The sequence below is a fragment of the Ochotona princeps genome, chromosome 1 (assembly GCF_030435755.1).
Source record: "Ochotona princeps isolate mOchPri1 chromosome 1, mOchPri1.hap1, whole genome shotgun sequence".
In the NCBI taxonomy this organism is placed as follows: Eukaryota; Metazoa; Chordata; class Mammalia; order Lagomorpha; family Ochotonidae; genus Ochotona; species Ochotona princeps.
The window spans coordinates 25,695,951-25,715,055 of record NC_080832.1 but is presented as its reverse complement, the minus strand read 5'-3'; the positions used below and the strand labels follow the sequence as shown (position 1 = coordinate 25,715,055).

General features: G+C 39.8%; 1 protein-coding gene across 1 annotated transcript in view; it reads left to right on the top strand.

Annotated features, from left to right (window-relative positions):
* Nucleotides 1–19,105, top strand: part of ARFGEF3 (ARFGEF family member 3) — a 172,907-nt gene that overhangs the window by 59,039 nt on the left and 94,763 nt on the right. The window contains exon 4 of the mRNA XM_004587269.3: nucleotides 439–570. Coding sequence (XP_004587326.2) covers nucleotides 439–570 — 132 coding nt within the window. The remainder of the gene's footprint in view (nucleotides 1–438; nucleotides 571–19,105) is intronic.

Genomic DNA, 19,105 nt, shown 5'->3' with positions numbered 1-19,105 from the left:
GTGGGAACTCACATTAGGAAGTGAAAAGATAGATTCCTAAAAACTTGCCCGCAAGACCTTCCTGTTTCCTGACAAAACAACATTCAGAAAGCAAGTGTGTGTGTGTGTGTGTGTCTGTGATTATGGAGTGGGGCTGGACTACCTTTAATGCATTTGTCCTCCCTACCCACTGTAACCTAGAGATTCACACATAAGAAATTTACTGACTGAAATTTAAAGAGCATTGTTATATGTTAGGAAATGATCTGCCAAAAACTACGTGCGCAGGATTGGATGTATTTGTCTTCACAATGAGACATAGCATGACTTCTTCCCTAATGGCCTCCAGCTACATGTCCCCCAAGTGAGTGAGTGAGAGAGATCATCAGTACAGAACATGACACAACAGACCAGCAGTGGGAGGAGCCTGTCTGATCATTGCCTTGTGCCTCATTACAGAAGCTTCTATCAGAAGAGAGATTTGTATCCATGGAAACAGACTCCGATGAGAAGCAGCTGCTCAATCAGATTCTGAATGCTGTGAAAGTGACGCCTTCACTCAATGAAGACCTGCAGGTGGAAGTGATGAAGGTTGGTTTGACGTAACCACAGTGTGCGTCAGTGGGGGCAGAGGCATGCTCTGATCTCCCACCCCCACCCCAGCACCCATTGCTGCTGCCTTGTGGTCACCTTTCAATTGGAACAGATTATTATTCTTGCTTATGGATCCCCCCTACATTACCTGGAACATTTTTAAATCTGAAGATTTTTGTCCTGCAGCTGCTTAGCTGTTGTTGTTATAAATTGTACTTACCACCTTTTAAGAGAACATGAATAGTTCCAGCTTGAGATTGACTGGGTCATCATCCTGCATATTTGTCCTGTTATAACAAAGTAATGTATTGGTAAACACTGAGATTTCGCCATAGGCAGTCTTGTGTATGGAGAGTGTCTTTAAGTCACATTTTTCATTTTCCCTAATTATATGAGCCATTTCTCTCTCATTCCTAGTTATCACCTCTGTTTAGACCTGGGACTTCTCCTTTGCCTTTCCGTTTTGCCCTGGGCTCCCTGGGTTGTGTCCAATTTGGTGAGTGAAAGAGTGAGTTGGGCAAAAATGGATCAAAACCTACCCCATAACAATGCCTTGGTTAAAAGTGGCAGGCACAAATTGCCCCCTTGCTCCCTGGATTACCATGTATACAGAAATATTCAAGAGTGGTTTGTATCATAGCTGATTCTGCCTAGAAATGTGCTGAAAGGTTTTTGTCTTAGATAAGAGACTTCTTCAGGTTTTAGTTTCTGCATTCAGAGAAGAGCTGGTCGATTCTGTCTTCACAGGTTCTTCGTTGCTCATCCCGATCTTGGCATTGGGTAGTTTAGGATAGTAGCTGCGAACTCCGGCCCTGGAGCCAGCCTGTCTTGGTGTTGCTCTTCCTTTATCCATCTCCTAGCAAGATGTCCTTAACCACTCTGTACCTGTATCACGTGACCTGTATAACTGGGTAAACGATCGTACCTTCCCAATAGGGTTTTATTGAAGATGAAGTCAGGTGACATTTGTAGAGAACTTAGGATGGTATCTAAGCAATAGTAAGTGGTTTAGAAGTATTATATAAAAATGGTTGTGGAAAATGGAATTACAAGGTAATTTAATTTTGGTGTAAAAAAAGCCTTGAAATCCATGCATAAATTTAACATCTTCCATGATTTTTTTGAAGCCTTCATATTAATACTGCTACTGTTTTCCATGACTGCTAGGGGACAGGTTCAGTGCAGGGCGTCTCGGAATTCTGACCTGTTCACTAGCGTCCCAGTGTGCCTCAGACCCAGAAGCCATAGAGAACCCCCAAGCTAGCTGATCTTTTTTTTTTAAAAAAAGATTTAATTCATTTTTAACTCATTTGATTTTGGAGTGTTCAGTTTTGCTTTGGCCTTTGACATAACTCAGGTTACATGTTAAAAATTCTAAAACTTCTTCCAAGAGTTAGTTTTTTGGGGGGAGTTCCAGAATTTAAAACTTAAAATGAGGAAGTGTTGATTGTTGTGGGTGTTATGAAGAAGGACGATGTTTAATGGCTATATCAGCAGTAGCTCCTGTTCTGAAAACTTAGCAGTTCCAGAACCACAATGCTACACATGCTAAAGTAAGGTGTTAACATGGTTAACTGCTCTGGCCATTGTGAAAATCCAGTCTTAGTAGGCTTTCCTTCTCTCCTATCCTCACTTTCTCTCTCTCTCTCTCTCTCTGTTTTTTTTTTGTTGTTGTTGTTATTTATATGAAGGAGATAAAGAGAGAGGCGGATCTTCCATCTGCTGGTTCATTTACCAAATGACTGCAATGGCCAGAGCTGAGCTAATCTATAGCCAGGAGTTTCTTCCAGGTCTCCATGTGGGTGTAGGAACCCAAGGCCTTGACCCATCATCTGCTTTCCCAGGCCATTAGCAGGGAGTTGGATTGGAGAGGAAGCACCCGTGATTTGAACAGCTACCCATATGGGATGCTGGCGCCACAAATAGACTTAACTTGCTTTGGCCATTCACTGCAAATCCAGATCTAGGCTAATTTTTTAGAGCATACTTTGATTTTATACAAACATATTTTAGCTAGACTGCTAGCAAACAAATGACATGGTAACTGTGCTTGGAATGACGATGTTACTAGCATTGAATAAAGCTTCAGAGATGGGCTTCTCCATGTGATAGATCAACAAACCAGGGGTGAATGATCTTTTCCTTTTTCTGCAACTTGAAATACTCATTTCGATTTTAGAGTCACCCATATTATAGAATTTCTAGCTTAGAATAACATTTTATGCTTTTTTTCTCTTTGCATAGGGAGAATCTAAACCCATTCAGTAGTGATCTGTGCTGTGATCTTTAGCCTATACTACTTAGGTCTTTATGACCCAAGTAAGAAACTCTATACTAAGACCTTGTTATCCTATGATCATTACTACTGTGTTTGCCACCTATCTTCCCAAATATTATATTAAAAAAAAAAAGAATTAGCAGCCTGGCATGATAGCTCAATGGCTAATTCTCTGTAAGTGCTGGCATCCCACTGGTCATATTTCAGCTATCCCACTTCCCATCCAACAACCTGCTGTGGTCTGGGAAAGCAGCAGGATGGCTCAAAACCTGAAGACCCTGCACCCACGTGGGAGACCCAGAAGAAGCTCCTGACTTTGAATTGACTCAGTTCTGGCCATTGCCACCATTTATGGAGTGAACCAGTGGATTAGAAGGTGTTTTTTCTCCTCTTAGTAAATCTGATCTACATTTCCAACAAAAATAAATCTTAAAAAAGTAAAAGAATAATTAGATGAATCCTTAGAAGAGAAATCCTATTAACATGGAGGATGTGCTTCTGCATAACTTATTTTGATGATACATTATTTAATTCCTGTAAAAATGTTCCAGTCATGTTCTATAAGTATTATGAAGTATTTTAAGTTGTGATACAGTAGACATTTTAAAATATCGCTCTGGGAATACTGTCCAGGATGAATAAATCTGCATCATACAGTTTTATTTCTGTCCACTTATGGCATAGTACATTTTTAAACTAAAATGTAGGTGCTATTTTTAAAATTGTGTGTTTTATTCATGTACTGCTGTCTTCTAGGGCTTATAAACATAAATGGAATCCTGTCATGTTCTTAAGAGTATGTGGCCATTGTATTAGATTCACAGAGAATAATCGTATCTTATAAATTGCTCCAAGATTGAACTAAAAGTAGCTAATAACAGGACCCAACATTCCAGACGTTCCATTCATTTAGGAAGAAATCCAATCAATATTAGGAAAAGAAAATCAATGATGCTTGTTTTTGACAAATAGGAGTAAAATGAAATGACCTCATCACTATTCTGTATGCTGTGTAAGCAGGAGGGGGAGAAAATAAAGCCACGATTTATTGCAGTAAGTATGAAGCCCAAATAAAAATTGTATAGCTTGAAAAATAAGTGTCAGAACTGTAAGGGATCAGAAATAAGGTTTCCCTAAAGATAGATTTTGTTCAAAATGGGTTAGTAGTTGAATGGTAATTAGGTTAAATGCTTGTCTGGTTTAGTAACATCTTCCCAGGCTGTGTGAACCATTTCCGTAAAGGCCAGGCTGACTTCAGAAGAGCCCTGTGTGTAGCTAATCCTGTCTCTGATTACAGTAATTAGGACTTTCCTTCTTTCTAGTGGGTAGCCTTTAGTGGTGTTATTAACTGACGCCCTGGCTGAGTCTGCAAAGACGGAAAGGAATTATGACTGTCTTTTGCCTGCCTCTGTAAGCACGCGGGAGATACAGCCATCTTCTGCTGGGATGGCTGGCTTTGGTGAGAAAGTCAGAAGTAATATTGGATCCTAGGCAGTCATTTAATGAGTGTTCTGTTTCTGGATGACTTCTTTTCCGTGCGTCCTTAGATCATAGAAATGAATGCTGGTAGAATGCTCTGCAGTTTTTCAGGGTGAAATGACAGGGAATGATTATTTAATACTGATGGTGTGTCAGACACTCTGTTATAGACCAGGATCACCCAGCCAGTGACTGACAAGGTCTGAATGTACGATACATCACGTCTGCTTGAGGCCAAACCTATTCTCTTCACTCAGAGCCTATTGACTAAATCCTGAAAGACTTGCCAGTGGTAGTCAACACTACCTATTGTATCAACAATTGAACAGAATCATAAAGTCACAGGCAAATGAAAGTATGCTGACATGGTTCATTGTCTTGTATGGTTGCTGGATTTCCTAATGGTGATGACACTCCCTCACTGGTTCTATGAGATAGATTCAAATATGAAGAACTGAATCAAATAAATTCTAGTTTTTCCAAATTAGCTAATTGCTCTGGTTTGTGTGTGATGTAGAAAATGTTATTTGTGTGTCAAAAACTCAGCAGGTGGCTACAGAAAGTAGAAGTGGCATTCAGAAAGTTCATGGGGAATATATATTATGCAAAAAACTACATGGATTTAAAAACATTTTTGCACAGGTGTAAACCTGTATTTGAATTTCATTTTACAAAAACATGTTGGCATACTCTTGTACAAAGGCAAGCAACTCACAGACAAAATGTTCACCCTCTGTGAGGGTTATAATCCTAGCTGCAGGGTGTCCGCTTAAAACTGATATTACAAAATGGAAAGAAATGTGCTTTTAAATTGCATAGGAATATGATCACCGTAGTCAGAACCTTAATATAGGAGGAAGAAATAGGCTAAGTGGAAGGACCTTTCAGAATTCCTCATTCAGGTAGACATTTGGCACAGTGGTTAGGATGCTACTTAGGACATCCCATCCATTATAGGAGTGTCTGGGTTTGAGTACCAGCTCTGCTCCCTTTTAATCCCTTAAAATCCCTGTGGAGGGAAGGAGGCAGTAGTGACGGTTCAAGTAATCAGGCTGTTGTTGCACATGTGGGAGACTTGGGTCAAATCCTGGTTCCCATTATAGCACTTGCAAAGAGAACTATCAAATGGGAGCTCTGCCTCTCTTGCTCTCAAAAATTAGATAAATAAAATTAGTAAAATAAAGTCCCCTCTTAATACATGGGAAATTTATCCAAATGTTTGGTTTTGATATTTTCCACTCTGGGCATTTGGTCATCTATAATAACACATTCCTAACAGAGGAGAAGAATGACTATTAGGGATGTTTGAGGGTGAGGTGGCTAATTTCTCTCCTCTCATTTCCTCTTCTAACAGGCAAAAAAATCCCTACCCTACTATCATTGAGACACTTGGAAACTTTGCAGCAGTTTTTAAAAAAAGTTTATTTCTATCTACTTGAAAGGCAAAGTGACAACAATAGAGAGATGTTCCATCCACTGGTTCACTTCCCAGATGAATCCAACACCCAGGGCTGGGCCAGGCTGAACCCAGGAACTGGGAACTCCATCTTGGCATTCCACCTCGGTGCCAGGGATTCCAGCAACTGATCCATCATCTACTGCCTGCCAGGATCCATGAGCAGGAAGTAGAATATGGAAGCCAAGTCTCCAGGACCTAAACTGGCATCCAGTATGGGATATGAGCATTCCAAGGGGTACCTTAGCTCACTGCATCACAATGTCCTACACAGATGTTCAGCTTATGAAAACACCATTGCTGGAGAAAGAGTTAACAGACTTACATGCTTGTGCAGCAGATGCAGGGAGGTGACTAAGACATGCGGTACTGCCAAGTCAGTGACTCTCACACATCCCTCTGTTTGCATACTACTGCTAAGGCAATGGTGGTGATCATTTTTCTACATTTCAGATACATTGATGACCCAGAACACTTCAGAAAATTTGTAGAGGCCAAATGTAGTAGTGCAGTAGGTTAACATACTGTTTGAAACATCTGCGTCTCCAAGTGTCATTTGGAGTTCTGAGTACTATGCTGTTGATTCAGCCTCTTGCTGGAAAGGCACTGGTTAATGGTATCTTCACATGGGGTTTCTGGATAAAATTCCAAGTTCCTAGTTTGACCCAGCCATGGCTGTTATGGCTATTTGGGGAAGAGAACAAGTGAATAAAAGATTTTGTTCTCTCCCTGTTATTCTACCTTTCAAATAAATGCATCATTTTCTTAAAACTTTGTGATATGGAATTAAGATAAATTTATTTTGGTCCAAAAATTTGAAGTCCATGAATAGTTTTTTTTTTTTGACACATTTATTTACTTTTATTGGAAAGGTAGATTTACAGAGAGAGGAGACAAAAATATCTTCCATCTACTGGTTCACTCCCCAGGTGGCTGCAATGGTTGTAGCTAAGCCTATCCGAAGCTAGGAGCCTACCTAAGAGCCAGGATCATCTTCTGCGTCTCCCAAGGTGCAAGATTCCAAGGCTTTGGGCATGCTATACTGCTTTCCCAGGCCACAAGCAGGGAGCTGAATAGGAAGTGGAACAGCTGGGGCACAAAACAGTGCCCACATGGGATGCTGGTGCTTGCAAGCAGAGAATTAGCAAATTGAGCCATCTCACCAGTGTCATGCATAGTTTTTAATGATGGATGTTCCCCATTAACTCTTGGGAAACTTAATTCTGTTTTTCTTCCATGTTCTTGCAACTTTTGATCTGATGCCTTGAACAGTGAATTAATTCTAAAAATCAGAGTAAACAAAGCAAACCTAGAAATGTGATTTTTTTCTTTGAATGGTTTATGCTTGATTCTTAAGATCAAGAGATTTTCATGTCTATCAGTTTTTTAAAAAATCTTCATTTCCAAGTGTAATGACATTTGAATACATTAGAAAACCACTCAAAGTATCCAAAACTTTCTCTCCATCATGTTTGTTAAGCATGCCTTATTTACTTTGGATATGCCAGACTTCCTCATAGAGTAGGAAAATCCTCCAGTTATTTTAATACTTTATTTATTCATAAAATTGTTGATTGCTTCCTGGGTGCCATGCACTGTACTGGGTACAAAAGGTCCTTGGTGAGGAAAACCAAATACAAACACAATCTATTGGAGGCTTGTGACAGATGTTTGATCAATGAGGTGCATAAATATACATAGAATGTGGGAACACCAATCATGGAATTGCATGAATACCAGATCCTGATGGAGGATAGGTAAAGGCTGTCCTGCTAGAGTAACTTTTAAAGTGAAAAAAGATGTAAAGCGCAAGGAAGAATCAGATAGGCAAGGAGAGATGTAGAATTGCAGATGGGGAAGAAAGGATTTCAGTATTAGGGTTCATTTCAGCTAAAAGATGGCAAAATTTTGGTTTCCTTTCACATAAACTTAAGCTAGAATTGGCTGAACCATGTAACCGGAAATTATTGGATATGTCTTCTCCACTTTGTGGGACACAGAAGTTCCCTATTCCCAGTCAATAAATGCGTCCACATTCCAGACAACCAGAAATGAAAAGGAGGATGTTTCTGCTTATATCCCATGGGCCGGAATCCAGTCAAATGACAACACTCCATTACAAGGAATGCCAGGAAGTGTAGTCTTTATTTTGAGCAACCTGTGCCTAGGCTGCTGCTGTTGAAACAAAAATGATAGTGTTGAGAGATGGCCATGTGTCATGGCGTTTCCTAAGTAAAAATCAGAGTCTTGTTTATTTTCTTCAGCCAGAGGGAGTTGGCATGTCATCTTTTGCCACCTCCTGCCTCATGTTTGGTTTTAACACCATGCTTTTCTCAGAAAGAAGTGGTAAAATTATATTCAAGGTGGTACAAGATTGGTGAAGGCTCAGCAGCGTCCCTGCAGTGGCCTATTTGGGAAATAGCACATTGTAATCTCTCCAAATTGTTATTTCTAAATTCTTGTCACAGACCTGCCTGGAAATTTCCACTATGTAGTAAGTAAAAACTAATGAGAAGTATTATTTGTGTCCCTTTTGCACCTAGCAGAGCATCTGGCACATGGCTGCCTAATTACTTGTGAGTTTAGTTACTGCCTAACACAGAGAAGGGAACACATGTGGGAGAGTTTTCAGTGGCCCAGCAGGGCGAACACCAAACCAAAGAAAAATAGCTGTGATTTCAGAGAATAATTGGTATGAGCTCAAAAATGTAAAATATCAATGCACATTGGTAGTACAAAGTTGACATCACCTGTGTTCACAAATCCTTGGGTGAATTAGTGTAGTTAAGTTACTTGACCAGACTTAAGCATTTGTTAGTAGCAGAATTACTTTGTCCACCATTTAGATTTTTCTGGGAAGACCTTGCAGATGGCCTGAGGGTTGATCTTGGCTTTTGTTGTGTAGTTCTGGAGAGGTGGAGGAGGCAACGGTCTAGACTGAGGCTTTGAGTCAGCTGCTTGGTCAGGGTAGCTTCTGAAAATCAGTGAAACAATGAGACACTGGGAATCTCTTGCAGTAGATACATCTCAATGCACGGAGGTGGGTCTGCCACAATGAGACAACAGCATTGTGCATCTGTCCTATGAAATAGTTCATGGACCCTGTGTTGGGATTTCTTTCCAGTGCTTTGTAGCCGAGTACTAAAAGTATGACTTCTGAAGCTATAGGACCTGGCAACTTTGAGAAATAATTTGTATTTCAGTTTTCTAATTAACAATAATATGAGTAGCATTGCTGCCTACATCTTAGGACTAGAGTACATCCTAAATAAAATGTCTGAGCTCAGATTATGAGCAATGATATTATTGATAACCATGACTTTATAAGATTCTTTGCCTAATTTCTTTTTATTTCTCTAATGCTCTTCTTTCTAGCCTAAAAAAAAAAAAGATGGTTTTCTTCCATGGTAATAGAAAAGAGCAGGTGTACTCATTCTGATTCCTAAAGAAAGACTTCATATTTACTCCTGTTGAGTCACTGCCTTCACATTTAAAATATAGTTTCTAAATTTCTACACCTCAGTTGTTTGCCTGGATACATTTAAGATATTAGCAATTAGCTCTGACTCCACAAGTCTTTGGATAACATTCCATTATTCAGCTGAGTCCATAAGCTCTGTTCTATCTTAATAGAAACAGTTGATATGATTTGGATTATCTATGATATCTTTATAATTACTAGATATTTCATTTAGAGAGAGATTCAAGTTTGTGCTAGCCTTTTAAAACCTTTATATCAAGAGGCTTGGTTCATTTTACCTGTAAGCATCAAGTGTAAAATTACCAAAAGTGCTTTGTGTATAAGGGCAAGAAACAATATGAGCTGATGTCCCAGTAGAAGAGAAGGTGGGAGGGAAAGGGAAAAGGAAAAGAAAGGGTGTTAACTGGAACATACACATGACATTTGACTTCATCAAACTCCAACTGCGAGAATAAGTTAAACAAGCTTGCCACAAGTTAAACTAGAAAGATAACTTGAAGCACATTTAAATTTGTCATCTTTAAATTTTATTTTCATTGTTTTGCTCGGTAATGTGATTTTTTACCAAGTGGGATGAAAAGCAAAGATTCAAAAACAAAAAGTTACCATCTAGGAGGAAAGAGCTAAGGAGGCACAGTTTCCAACACTCCTGGTCACTGAGGAAGTTGTTTCATAAGAGAAATTCATTAGGAATGTTCAGAAGGAGCCACTGCCCTCCAGTCCTTCTGCCAGGGAGACAAATACTACAAGGAGGAGATCCTATCTGGGTTGAACTTGAAAAGGTGGGTGGGACACAGAGAATGATATTGGGAAGGGAAGGGATTCTTCAGAGAGAGAGAGAGAGAGAGAGAGAGAGAGAGAGAGAGAGAAAGTTCTCAGTGATGGAAAATCATGGATGTGAAGTAGGATTAATGAGGGAAAGTAGATGGCGAGCCACAAAGAGAAACTGCAGATTTTAGGATATTTGGTCAGAGTAACAGAAACTAAAAGAGGCACTTCAAGGTATGAGACTATGATGGCAGGCGTGGAAGGAGGACTTTACAGGGTGATTTGGGAATTAGCAGAACCAAGTTAGAGGCCTCGGTAAAGTGGCTCATGATAGCTGCCTAGGAAAGAGGTCCTAGGGCCCTGAGTTTGTGGCAGCAGGAAGGAGTGAGTGCAGCAAAGTGCCCCACCAAGGACACTGAGCTGATTTGCATAGACAAAATCAGCAACAGATGGTGACTGACAGTGGTGTGGGCAGTGAGCAGGTGGACAAGAGGAATCCAAAAAGACTAAAGGCCTTGTGATCAGAATTAGTGATTGAATGAAGGGTCTTTAGAGGCTAATTTAGCAGAGAGAGAAATGTTTTTCAATCTCTTGTATCTGATCGAAATGAAGAAATATGAATAGTAAAATATTATGGGCATTCTCCAGTTAACTGTAACTCTTATTGTTACATTTGATATTTCTGGTCAAATCTATTTGGGGACCATGCACAATGACTCAGCGGCTAAATTCTCGACTTGCAAATGCTGTGATCCCAAATGGACACTGGTTCATGTACCGGCTTCTCCACTTGCCATCCAGCTCCCTGCTTGTGAGCTGGGAAAGCAGTAGAGGATGGCCCAAAGCCTTGGAACCCTTCACCCATGTGGGAGGCCCAGAAGAAGCTCTTTGTCCTGGCTTCAGACCAGCTCAGCTCTGGCCATTATGGCCACTTGAGGAGTGAACAAGTGGATGGAAAATCTATCTCCCTGTCTCTGTAACTATACCTTTCCAATAAAAAATATGTCCTTTTTTAAAAAAAATCTATTTGAGTGTTCATAATTATGCCTATTTGGTATTTATAGATTTTGTTTCTTTTCACTTAACTCAATCCTGAGCATTTGCCACATGGCTATATTTATTCCTTAAAGTACAATTTAAATGATTATGTAATTGAAAAGTTAACTGCTTGCCATATTTAAAGACCTAGTAAGGCTGATGTGGTTTCTTTTAGTAATTTTTTATATCCAGGTGGCCCTCAGGTCTTTGGATTATCATCCATGGACTCAACTTCCCTTGGAACAAAAACATTCAGAGAAAAATTGCATGTGTTTCAACATCTGTAGTTTTATTATTATTGTTATTCCCTAAGAAGTAGAGTGTGACAGCTTTTTATATAGTATTTACATTGTATTAGGCATTACAAGTATCTAAAGATGATCTAAAGGATGGAGGGAGATTGTGCATACGCTGTATTGCAAATACAGGGATTTGAGCAGTTTTGAATTTTGGTAATCACAATGGCTTCTGTAACTAATATTGGGAGGCCGTTCAATATGTGAAGCTTAGAAGCTGAAATTGTTACAGGTACAGTCATGGAGCCATGCTGTATTGTAGTAGGTTAAGTTGCAACTTACAGTGCTGGCATACTATATGGGTGATAGTTTCAGTGCTAGCTGCTCCACTTCCAATCCAGCTCCTTGTTAATTTGCCCATGAAAGCAGTGGAGGGTGGCTCAAGTGCTTGGGTCCCTGTACCCACATGGAAGACTCAGAGGGAGTTCAAGGCTCCTGGTTTCGACTTCACCCAGATAGTCCTGGTCTTTGTGGCCATTTGGATAGTGAACAAGGTAATGGAAATTCTCTCTCTTTCTGTCCTTTTGCATTTCAAATAAATAATTCCTCTTTTAAGTATGTTCATAAGACCTTGTGCAAGTAACAGTTATGAAAGTTTTCCAAGGAGAAGAAAATATAAAAGGGTTATGAGTAATTTATTTTTTTCAAGTGAATTAGTTCAATTTGTTAAAATTAGCATTTTTACATCTTTTCCTATGAGCATCACCACCTCAGTGGCTGAGCCTGCTTGGTTTGTGCATGGACCTTGAGGGAAAGACTCTGGTTCTGCTTTGTGGTCAGGGCCCACCTTTAATAATCAAGACTCTGTAATAATTCAAACTCCATTCAGACTCCATGTGAGTATGAAAATCCAGTAATCCCCACTACCCACAGGAAGGCATTTGGCATTCAGCAGTCCCATGCCTGCTACTGAGCTTTCTGTCCTTGTTGGTGCCAAATCCAACAGAGTGAAAAAAAGGACTGGAATCTTTGTATGGAGAGGAATTACGCAATGATTTTTACATTTTATAAAATTTCAAGCCAATGTACAGGAGAGCACAGAAGGAAATTATTGTCAAGTAACAAAGCTAAATTCTTGGGAGAACCAGGAGTCAGGATTCAAATGCATGTGGTATTGAGGGTTTCCCCCAAGCTTCAGGAAAGCGTGAGGCCTGGAGGCTGTACTTACACTTTTCCTTGTTTTCTTGAGCTTAATAATTTATTTCAATTTGATTGACAAGTGACACGGAGCACTTTGAAAAAAAATCTCTCCCAGGAATTACTTATGCATGCATTAAGATAATTTTATTTAATTGCATTTTTATTTGGAAGGCTGTTTTACAGAAAAAGGAGAGACAAAAAGATCTTTCATCCACTCATTCATTCCCTCCCCTGAACCAAATAGCTTCAATAGCTGCAGTTGGCCTGGTGCAAAGCCAGGAGCTGGGAACTTCTTCTAGGTTTCCTGTACGGACACAGGGGCCCAAGGACTTGAGCCATCCTCCTCTGCTTTCCCAGGCACATTAGCAGGGATGTGGGTTAAAAGTGGAGCAGCTGGGACTTAAACCATTGCTGTATGGAATGCCAGGACTGAAGGTGGAGGCTGCCATAATGCCATGGTGCTAGTCCTAAGTTAAAATAAAGATAATAGTTCAAGAAGATGTACTTGTTCATTCAGTATGATCCGTGTCTACCCAAATATGATGGGCTAAATTGACTCCCAAATCAGCTCTTTTAGATAGTATGCCTAGCTTCTCCTTCATGTTAAATTGATTGGAGAATTATATAATACATAATATATAATATATAATATACAATTTATTGATTTATGCTATGTCTTAATTTATAATATAGATTATGTTATATGATCATATATGATATATGTTGCAATATAATATTAGTATATATGAGATAATATATGATATAATTTAATAAATAATATGTGTAATTTATGATATATAATATAATAATATATAATTATCTACGTTATGTATATATATTATATATATATATAATCTCAGCATGTTAAGTTTGGAGTTCCATGAAATGAGTGCAGCATTACAGCTAGAATAATATATGTTAGCACATATCCATCCTCACAGAGGACTGGCATTTTCCCAATCAGAGTATTCATTACAATTGTCATTGCACCAAAAGTTCTGTAAGATTAAGAATTGTGGCTTCTTGATCATCAGTGTGTGTCCCAACCTAGCCCTGCATTTGACCCATATTAACACCCCGGTAAAAACATTTGGAAGCCTGAATAATGCTGCACACTGGTAGATAAAACATGCACCTGCCGTTGCTATGCAGCACTGAACCGCTGCTTCACCCCTCAATTCTCTGCAGTGATCCGACAGAGGACTCACTCAGAACCTGGACAGAAATGATTAATGTTACCATTTACGATGAAGAGTGCAAAAGCTGGGTTCTCTGCAGAACATACAGGAAGTGTCAAGTGGAGGGATGTCCCATAATTCTCATGGGAGATACTCTTTGGTTAGTGGAAATGGTTTTCTCTCTGTCCAGAGTGAGCTCCTGCCAGTTTGTGGGGCCCCCTGAGTGGAGGCTTACCAAATTTTAATTGCCTCAGCTGAGTCATCCATAATTGCAGTATTACAAGCTTGAATATCCATTATCCAGTGTACGTGAGGTTATTTGCATAGCCTGTGCAGTTGAAGATCTCTAATTAAGTTCAAAACTGAAAACATTTTGAGCATCCTGCCAGTGTTGAATAAGTTCAGATTTCAGAACACTTTGGATTTTTGGAGTATGCATGCTGAACATGTACGACCTTACATAACCGCAGAAACCAGCCTTAGCTAATCATGTCACCCGGTTCTAACATTCTAATCCTCTGTACTTCCGTAACTGTATCACCACATTGAGCACACATGCTACATCATAGCCAGGTGCATCAATGCATGGCCCTACCAGAACTTTGTGAGGTTGATTTTTCATGTGGGCAGTGCATGGAAAGGATTGAGTGTGAATCAATCCTCATCATTCCTCCCGGAAATGGACTGTGCACATGGTGAAGAGGACATGTAAAAAGGTCAGTTTTACTACTCAGATGCTTATAAATCTGTTATGAGGAGTGGAAAGGGCACAGGGATTCAGAAGAGTGAGGGGAAAACTGACATTACAAGTTTATTTTGGTGCAAACGTGATTTTAAATGTACATATTGTTTTCATAATTTGCATTTCTGTAAACTTTTTGAGGGTCCCTTAAATGTCTAAACTGCTCCCCCAAAATGCTTAGGAGTAACCTTTTCAACATTCTGCCCACTCTGAGCTTGAGTTATGTGTGTCACTGTATGCAACTTGAACAAAGCATGTGTTCTCCAAAGCATGGTTTTTTCTTTTTTTCCATGTTTTTTTATTTTTTGTTTATTATTACCATTTTATGATACAGTTCCATGAGCTCCTGGCATTTCCCTTGCCCCTTCCCAATACCCCCCCACCTAGTTCCTCTATATCATTACTAAAGTATAGTTCTTCATACACAATCCTATGTCCATCATTGCGAGCATGGACAATGGCAGAGAGTCCAGAATCCTATTGTCAGGATATAGTAAAAAGCTTCATTTTAAATCCATCTTTGTCTGGAAGTAGAAAGGCATGCCACACTACATCCTCACATCTGAATGTTACTCTCCATTTCACAGCTACTGTACATCCCCTTAAATGAAAAGTCATAATACAAAATCAACAACAGAAAGAAAAATATAAATTTACAATGCCATGAAGTTAAATAGCATGTTACTAGATATGACACTCTCCATTACACAGCTACTATACATCCCCTTAAATGAAAAGCCACAAAACAAAATCAACATCAGGAAGAAAAAAGAAATTAACAACACCAAAAAGTTAAATAACATGCTACTAAATGACTAATGTGTAGTTGAAGAAATGAAAATCAAGAACCTTCTTGAAGAAAATGATGCTACTGTATGATCACTGAAGAATTTAATCAGAAGAAAGTGTTTTGAAAAGATGAAACTAACAAAACAACAAAACCCCTGAGATATAGTTTCCGCTGATTTTTGTTGGTGAAATAGATGGGTTTTGTTTTTAATCTAGTCTACTAATCTATGACGTTTGGTTGAGCTTAAGCCATTTACATTCAGGGTTAATATGTATGGGTGGTACTTTGGTCCTGTCAGTTTAGGAATGGGTTGTTCATTGGTTTTGTCTTCTGTTGTCATTTTACTGGGATATTCTTAGCATTTGCCTTTGGTGTTGGTGGGCGCTATTCCTCTTCTCTGTCAAGAGAACATCTTGAAGTATCATTTGTGAGGCAGGTTTGAAAGAGACATATCCTTTTAATTTTTCTTTATTGTGGAAGCATTTTATTTCATTTTCAAAGACAAAAGAAAGCTTTGCTGGATATGTTATCCTAGGCCGACAATTTTTTTCTTTTAGAATCTGAAATATGTCACTCCATTCTCTTCTTGCCTGTAGAGTTTCCTGTGAGGTCTCCTGTGAGTTTAATTGGCATTCCTTTATGTCAGTTGATTTTTTTCACGTGCACATTTAAGGATCTTTTCCTTATGTTCAATTGAAGAGAGCTTGATGATCATGTGTCTTGGTGAAAATCGCTTTGGATGAAGCCCATTATTTTATTAAGATCTCCTAAACTTTGCATAGTACTTAGGAATTGCAATTTAGGAGGATTCCACCAGAACTGGGTGGCAAGGTCATACTCAGGTTTCAAACACCAGTGACCATTGCCTTTCACTGTTGTCACTTCCCTAGTGTGGTGCACCCTGTCAGTTTATTCCCATGGCATGCTTTGGGTCCGTCTCTATCACTTCAGCTGTGCCTTATTAAGTATCTGCTCTATCTCTCTGACTTCCACTCTGGCCTAGTGCATCTCATTTTGGTTGTGATTTATTGGCCTGGCTGGCTCTAAGATAATACGTGCAAGATACTTCACCCAGGACATGTAAATGGATGTACAGTGAGGGTCCAAGCCTCGCCTCCGAACTCTGCTTTTACACTGGCATGTTTTTACTCTTGACGTTTCCTTGGCTGGGTGCCTCCTTCCCTTTATCTGTCACCTGACTTGCAGACTCAGCCTTCAGTCTTCCTGTGTCTTCTAGACTTCAGCACCATTAGATTTCTCTCTATTGTGAAAGCACTTGGGCCAGTCAGCCCTGAAATACAATTATGCAGAGCCTTGCATCAGCAATAGAAGGTGAGCTTTTTTTAATGGGAAAAATTGTGATTCCATAGAAGCTAGACATTTGGTAAATAAGGACTTGAATTCAGTGGGAGCCTGAAAGGAAGAACATAAAGAACGAAGTGGAGCTGATCCACAATGAGGAGATAGGGGTGTTGTAGCAAATAGTGGAGTGCAAACTCCAACCAAAGATTTGAGCTTTTCAGTGTGGATTATTTGCATTTTTCTTATTCATTTAATGTTGTTACAGTCCCTGTGAGTTGCAGGCTATGAAAAAGATAGTCTTGAATATGTACCAAATCTATTCTTTTCTAGAACATTTATTTATTCCTGTAAGTATTCTTCTGGGGTGGGGGAGGAGTTTTAAAAGGAGTAAAGGACATGGGTAAATGTTCATGCTAATTTAACATTGAATCTGATGCTCAATCATGCGACCAAAACATCGGAGGCTCTGAAGTCACAGCTCCTGCTCTCTCATGGTCATTGGCTAGGCAAGGTGTGCCCAGTGCAGTACCCTGGGTGTGACTGTGATCTGCTCTAAAGAGAGACTTAATTTAGGGTGCTCTCAGCCAAAGAGCACAGCTGTAATTTTGTCCATCTCATCATTATCCAGCCCCATCGGTCCCTCCCGGTTCAGATTCTCATCATTAGGGCCCAATTCTTCACTGTTTCTTTTCCAGTAAAATTCTGATCTTGTTTTTCCCCTAAACCAGGGTTTTTATATACATTTTATAATACAGTTTTAGATTTTACTTGTTTTATTTTCTATTTTGATGCACCAAATGCCTATCCCAGAATCTACATTTTTTTCCACAAAGATTTATTTTTATTTGAAAGGCAGATTTACACAGTAAAGGAGAGAGAAAGATCTTCATTTGCTGGTTCACTCTCCAAGTGGCCACGATGGCCAGAGCTGAACTGGTTCAAAGCCAGGAGCCAGGAGCTTCTTCCAGGTCTCCCATACGAGTGGAGGTTTCCAACGCCTTGGGCCATCCTCCACAGCTTTCCCAGGCCACAAACAGGGAGCTGGATGGGAAGTGGAGCAGCCAGGGCATAAACCAGTGCCCATATAGGATCCCAGCACTTGCAAGGGATCACTAGGCAATTAGCCAATCAGCTAATTAATAATTAGCCAGTTGAATCATTGTGTTGCAGCAAACCCCCTGTAGGTATTTTAAATCAAGGCATTGCTTTTCATACACAGCAACCATTCAATGAAATGTTTGTAAAAAAAAAAAAAAAAAAAAAGGTGGTTTGGGGAGGGAGGGGTATTGAGTCTTTTATTAGTGATTATAATGCTTTTCTTCCTTTTTCTTAGAGGTCTTGTCACTCACTGTCTCCCATATTTTCCTCCTGGCTCATTTCTGACAGTTGTGTCAACAAACTGGATAGCAAGACCTGACTATCACTCATGCTCCTGCTGTTCAGAGCTAATGTAGCCAATATGCTTTAGTGACCCTGGGAAGGATGTTTTCAGTGGAATTGCCCTGAACATTTAGGCACTCCCGTTTTCCACAGCGAGCATGCTCAGAATCTTCAATTTTCTGCCCTCTCATTAAGCAATGGAAGTCAGATGCCTTAAATTAATTCGCTGTTGCCTTACATTTCCCACAGACAGTCTGTGTTTTAATCCAGTAAATTAATGCTCGCTAGGCCTGGGGAACATGCACAGTTTCTTCATTTATCATTTTTGATAAGTTATTTCTGTCTGCTGTGTCAGCCCAGCTAGACACATGCCCTTAATATAGCTTGTGAGTCATGGCAGGGTCCAAGCACAGGCTCAGCTGCTCTAAGGAGAACCTGCAGCACCTTCCACCCAGCAGACTGCCTGAGTTCATAGAGCTGTTGCCACAAACATGCTTCCTTTTCTTTTCATTCTTTTTCGGGTTTTAGTTGTTTTTCTGTATAGCTTAGGGAATCTTTGGATGTTGTCTGGTGGGCATGAGGTGTGGAAGTCCATTCTTTTGGGACCTTCCAAATGGGAGGTGCTGGTGCACCCTGGTGTGAATGTGACTGGAACCTTCCCTCTGCATTTGCTACTCTTCCTTTTCACATAAGGGGTCCAGCTCTGGAATCTCCCAAAAGAGCTCTCAACTCCACACCCTCACCTCAACTTCCCCTATAGACGCTGTTCCCACTTCGTCCAGCCACTGCTCTCCTACAGCAGCTCTTACACACAGAAAACTAGGTCAGACCTTGCAGACTTGCTTCTGAACCACGCCTCGTGCACCTGTTGTGATACAGAGAACAATGGGAGACAGAAAGCCAATCTTTGATCCATAAAGAATGTTAATAATTAACCAATTCAGACAAATATTTACCATGTTGATTTTCATTTAGAAAAGTGTTTCCAGTTGCCAGTTTTTGTTGTCAGCATTTACAAAACCTAGGACCCAATAAACCAAGTGCTTCCCTAAGATCACTGACCCCCACTGTCATCTTCTCATACCTTCCTACTCCTTGCCCTGAAACTTATGAAATAAAGAAACAAGAAAGGAAGCTGTGTGACATGGCAAAAGAATTAAAGTAAGAAGGCAGCATGTGATAGTGCCCCAGGGATTTTTTGAGA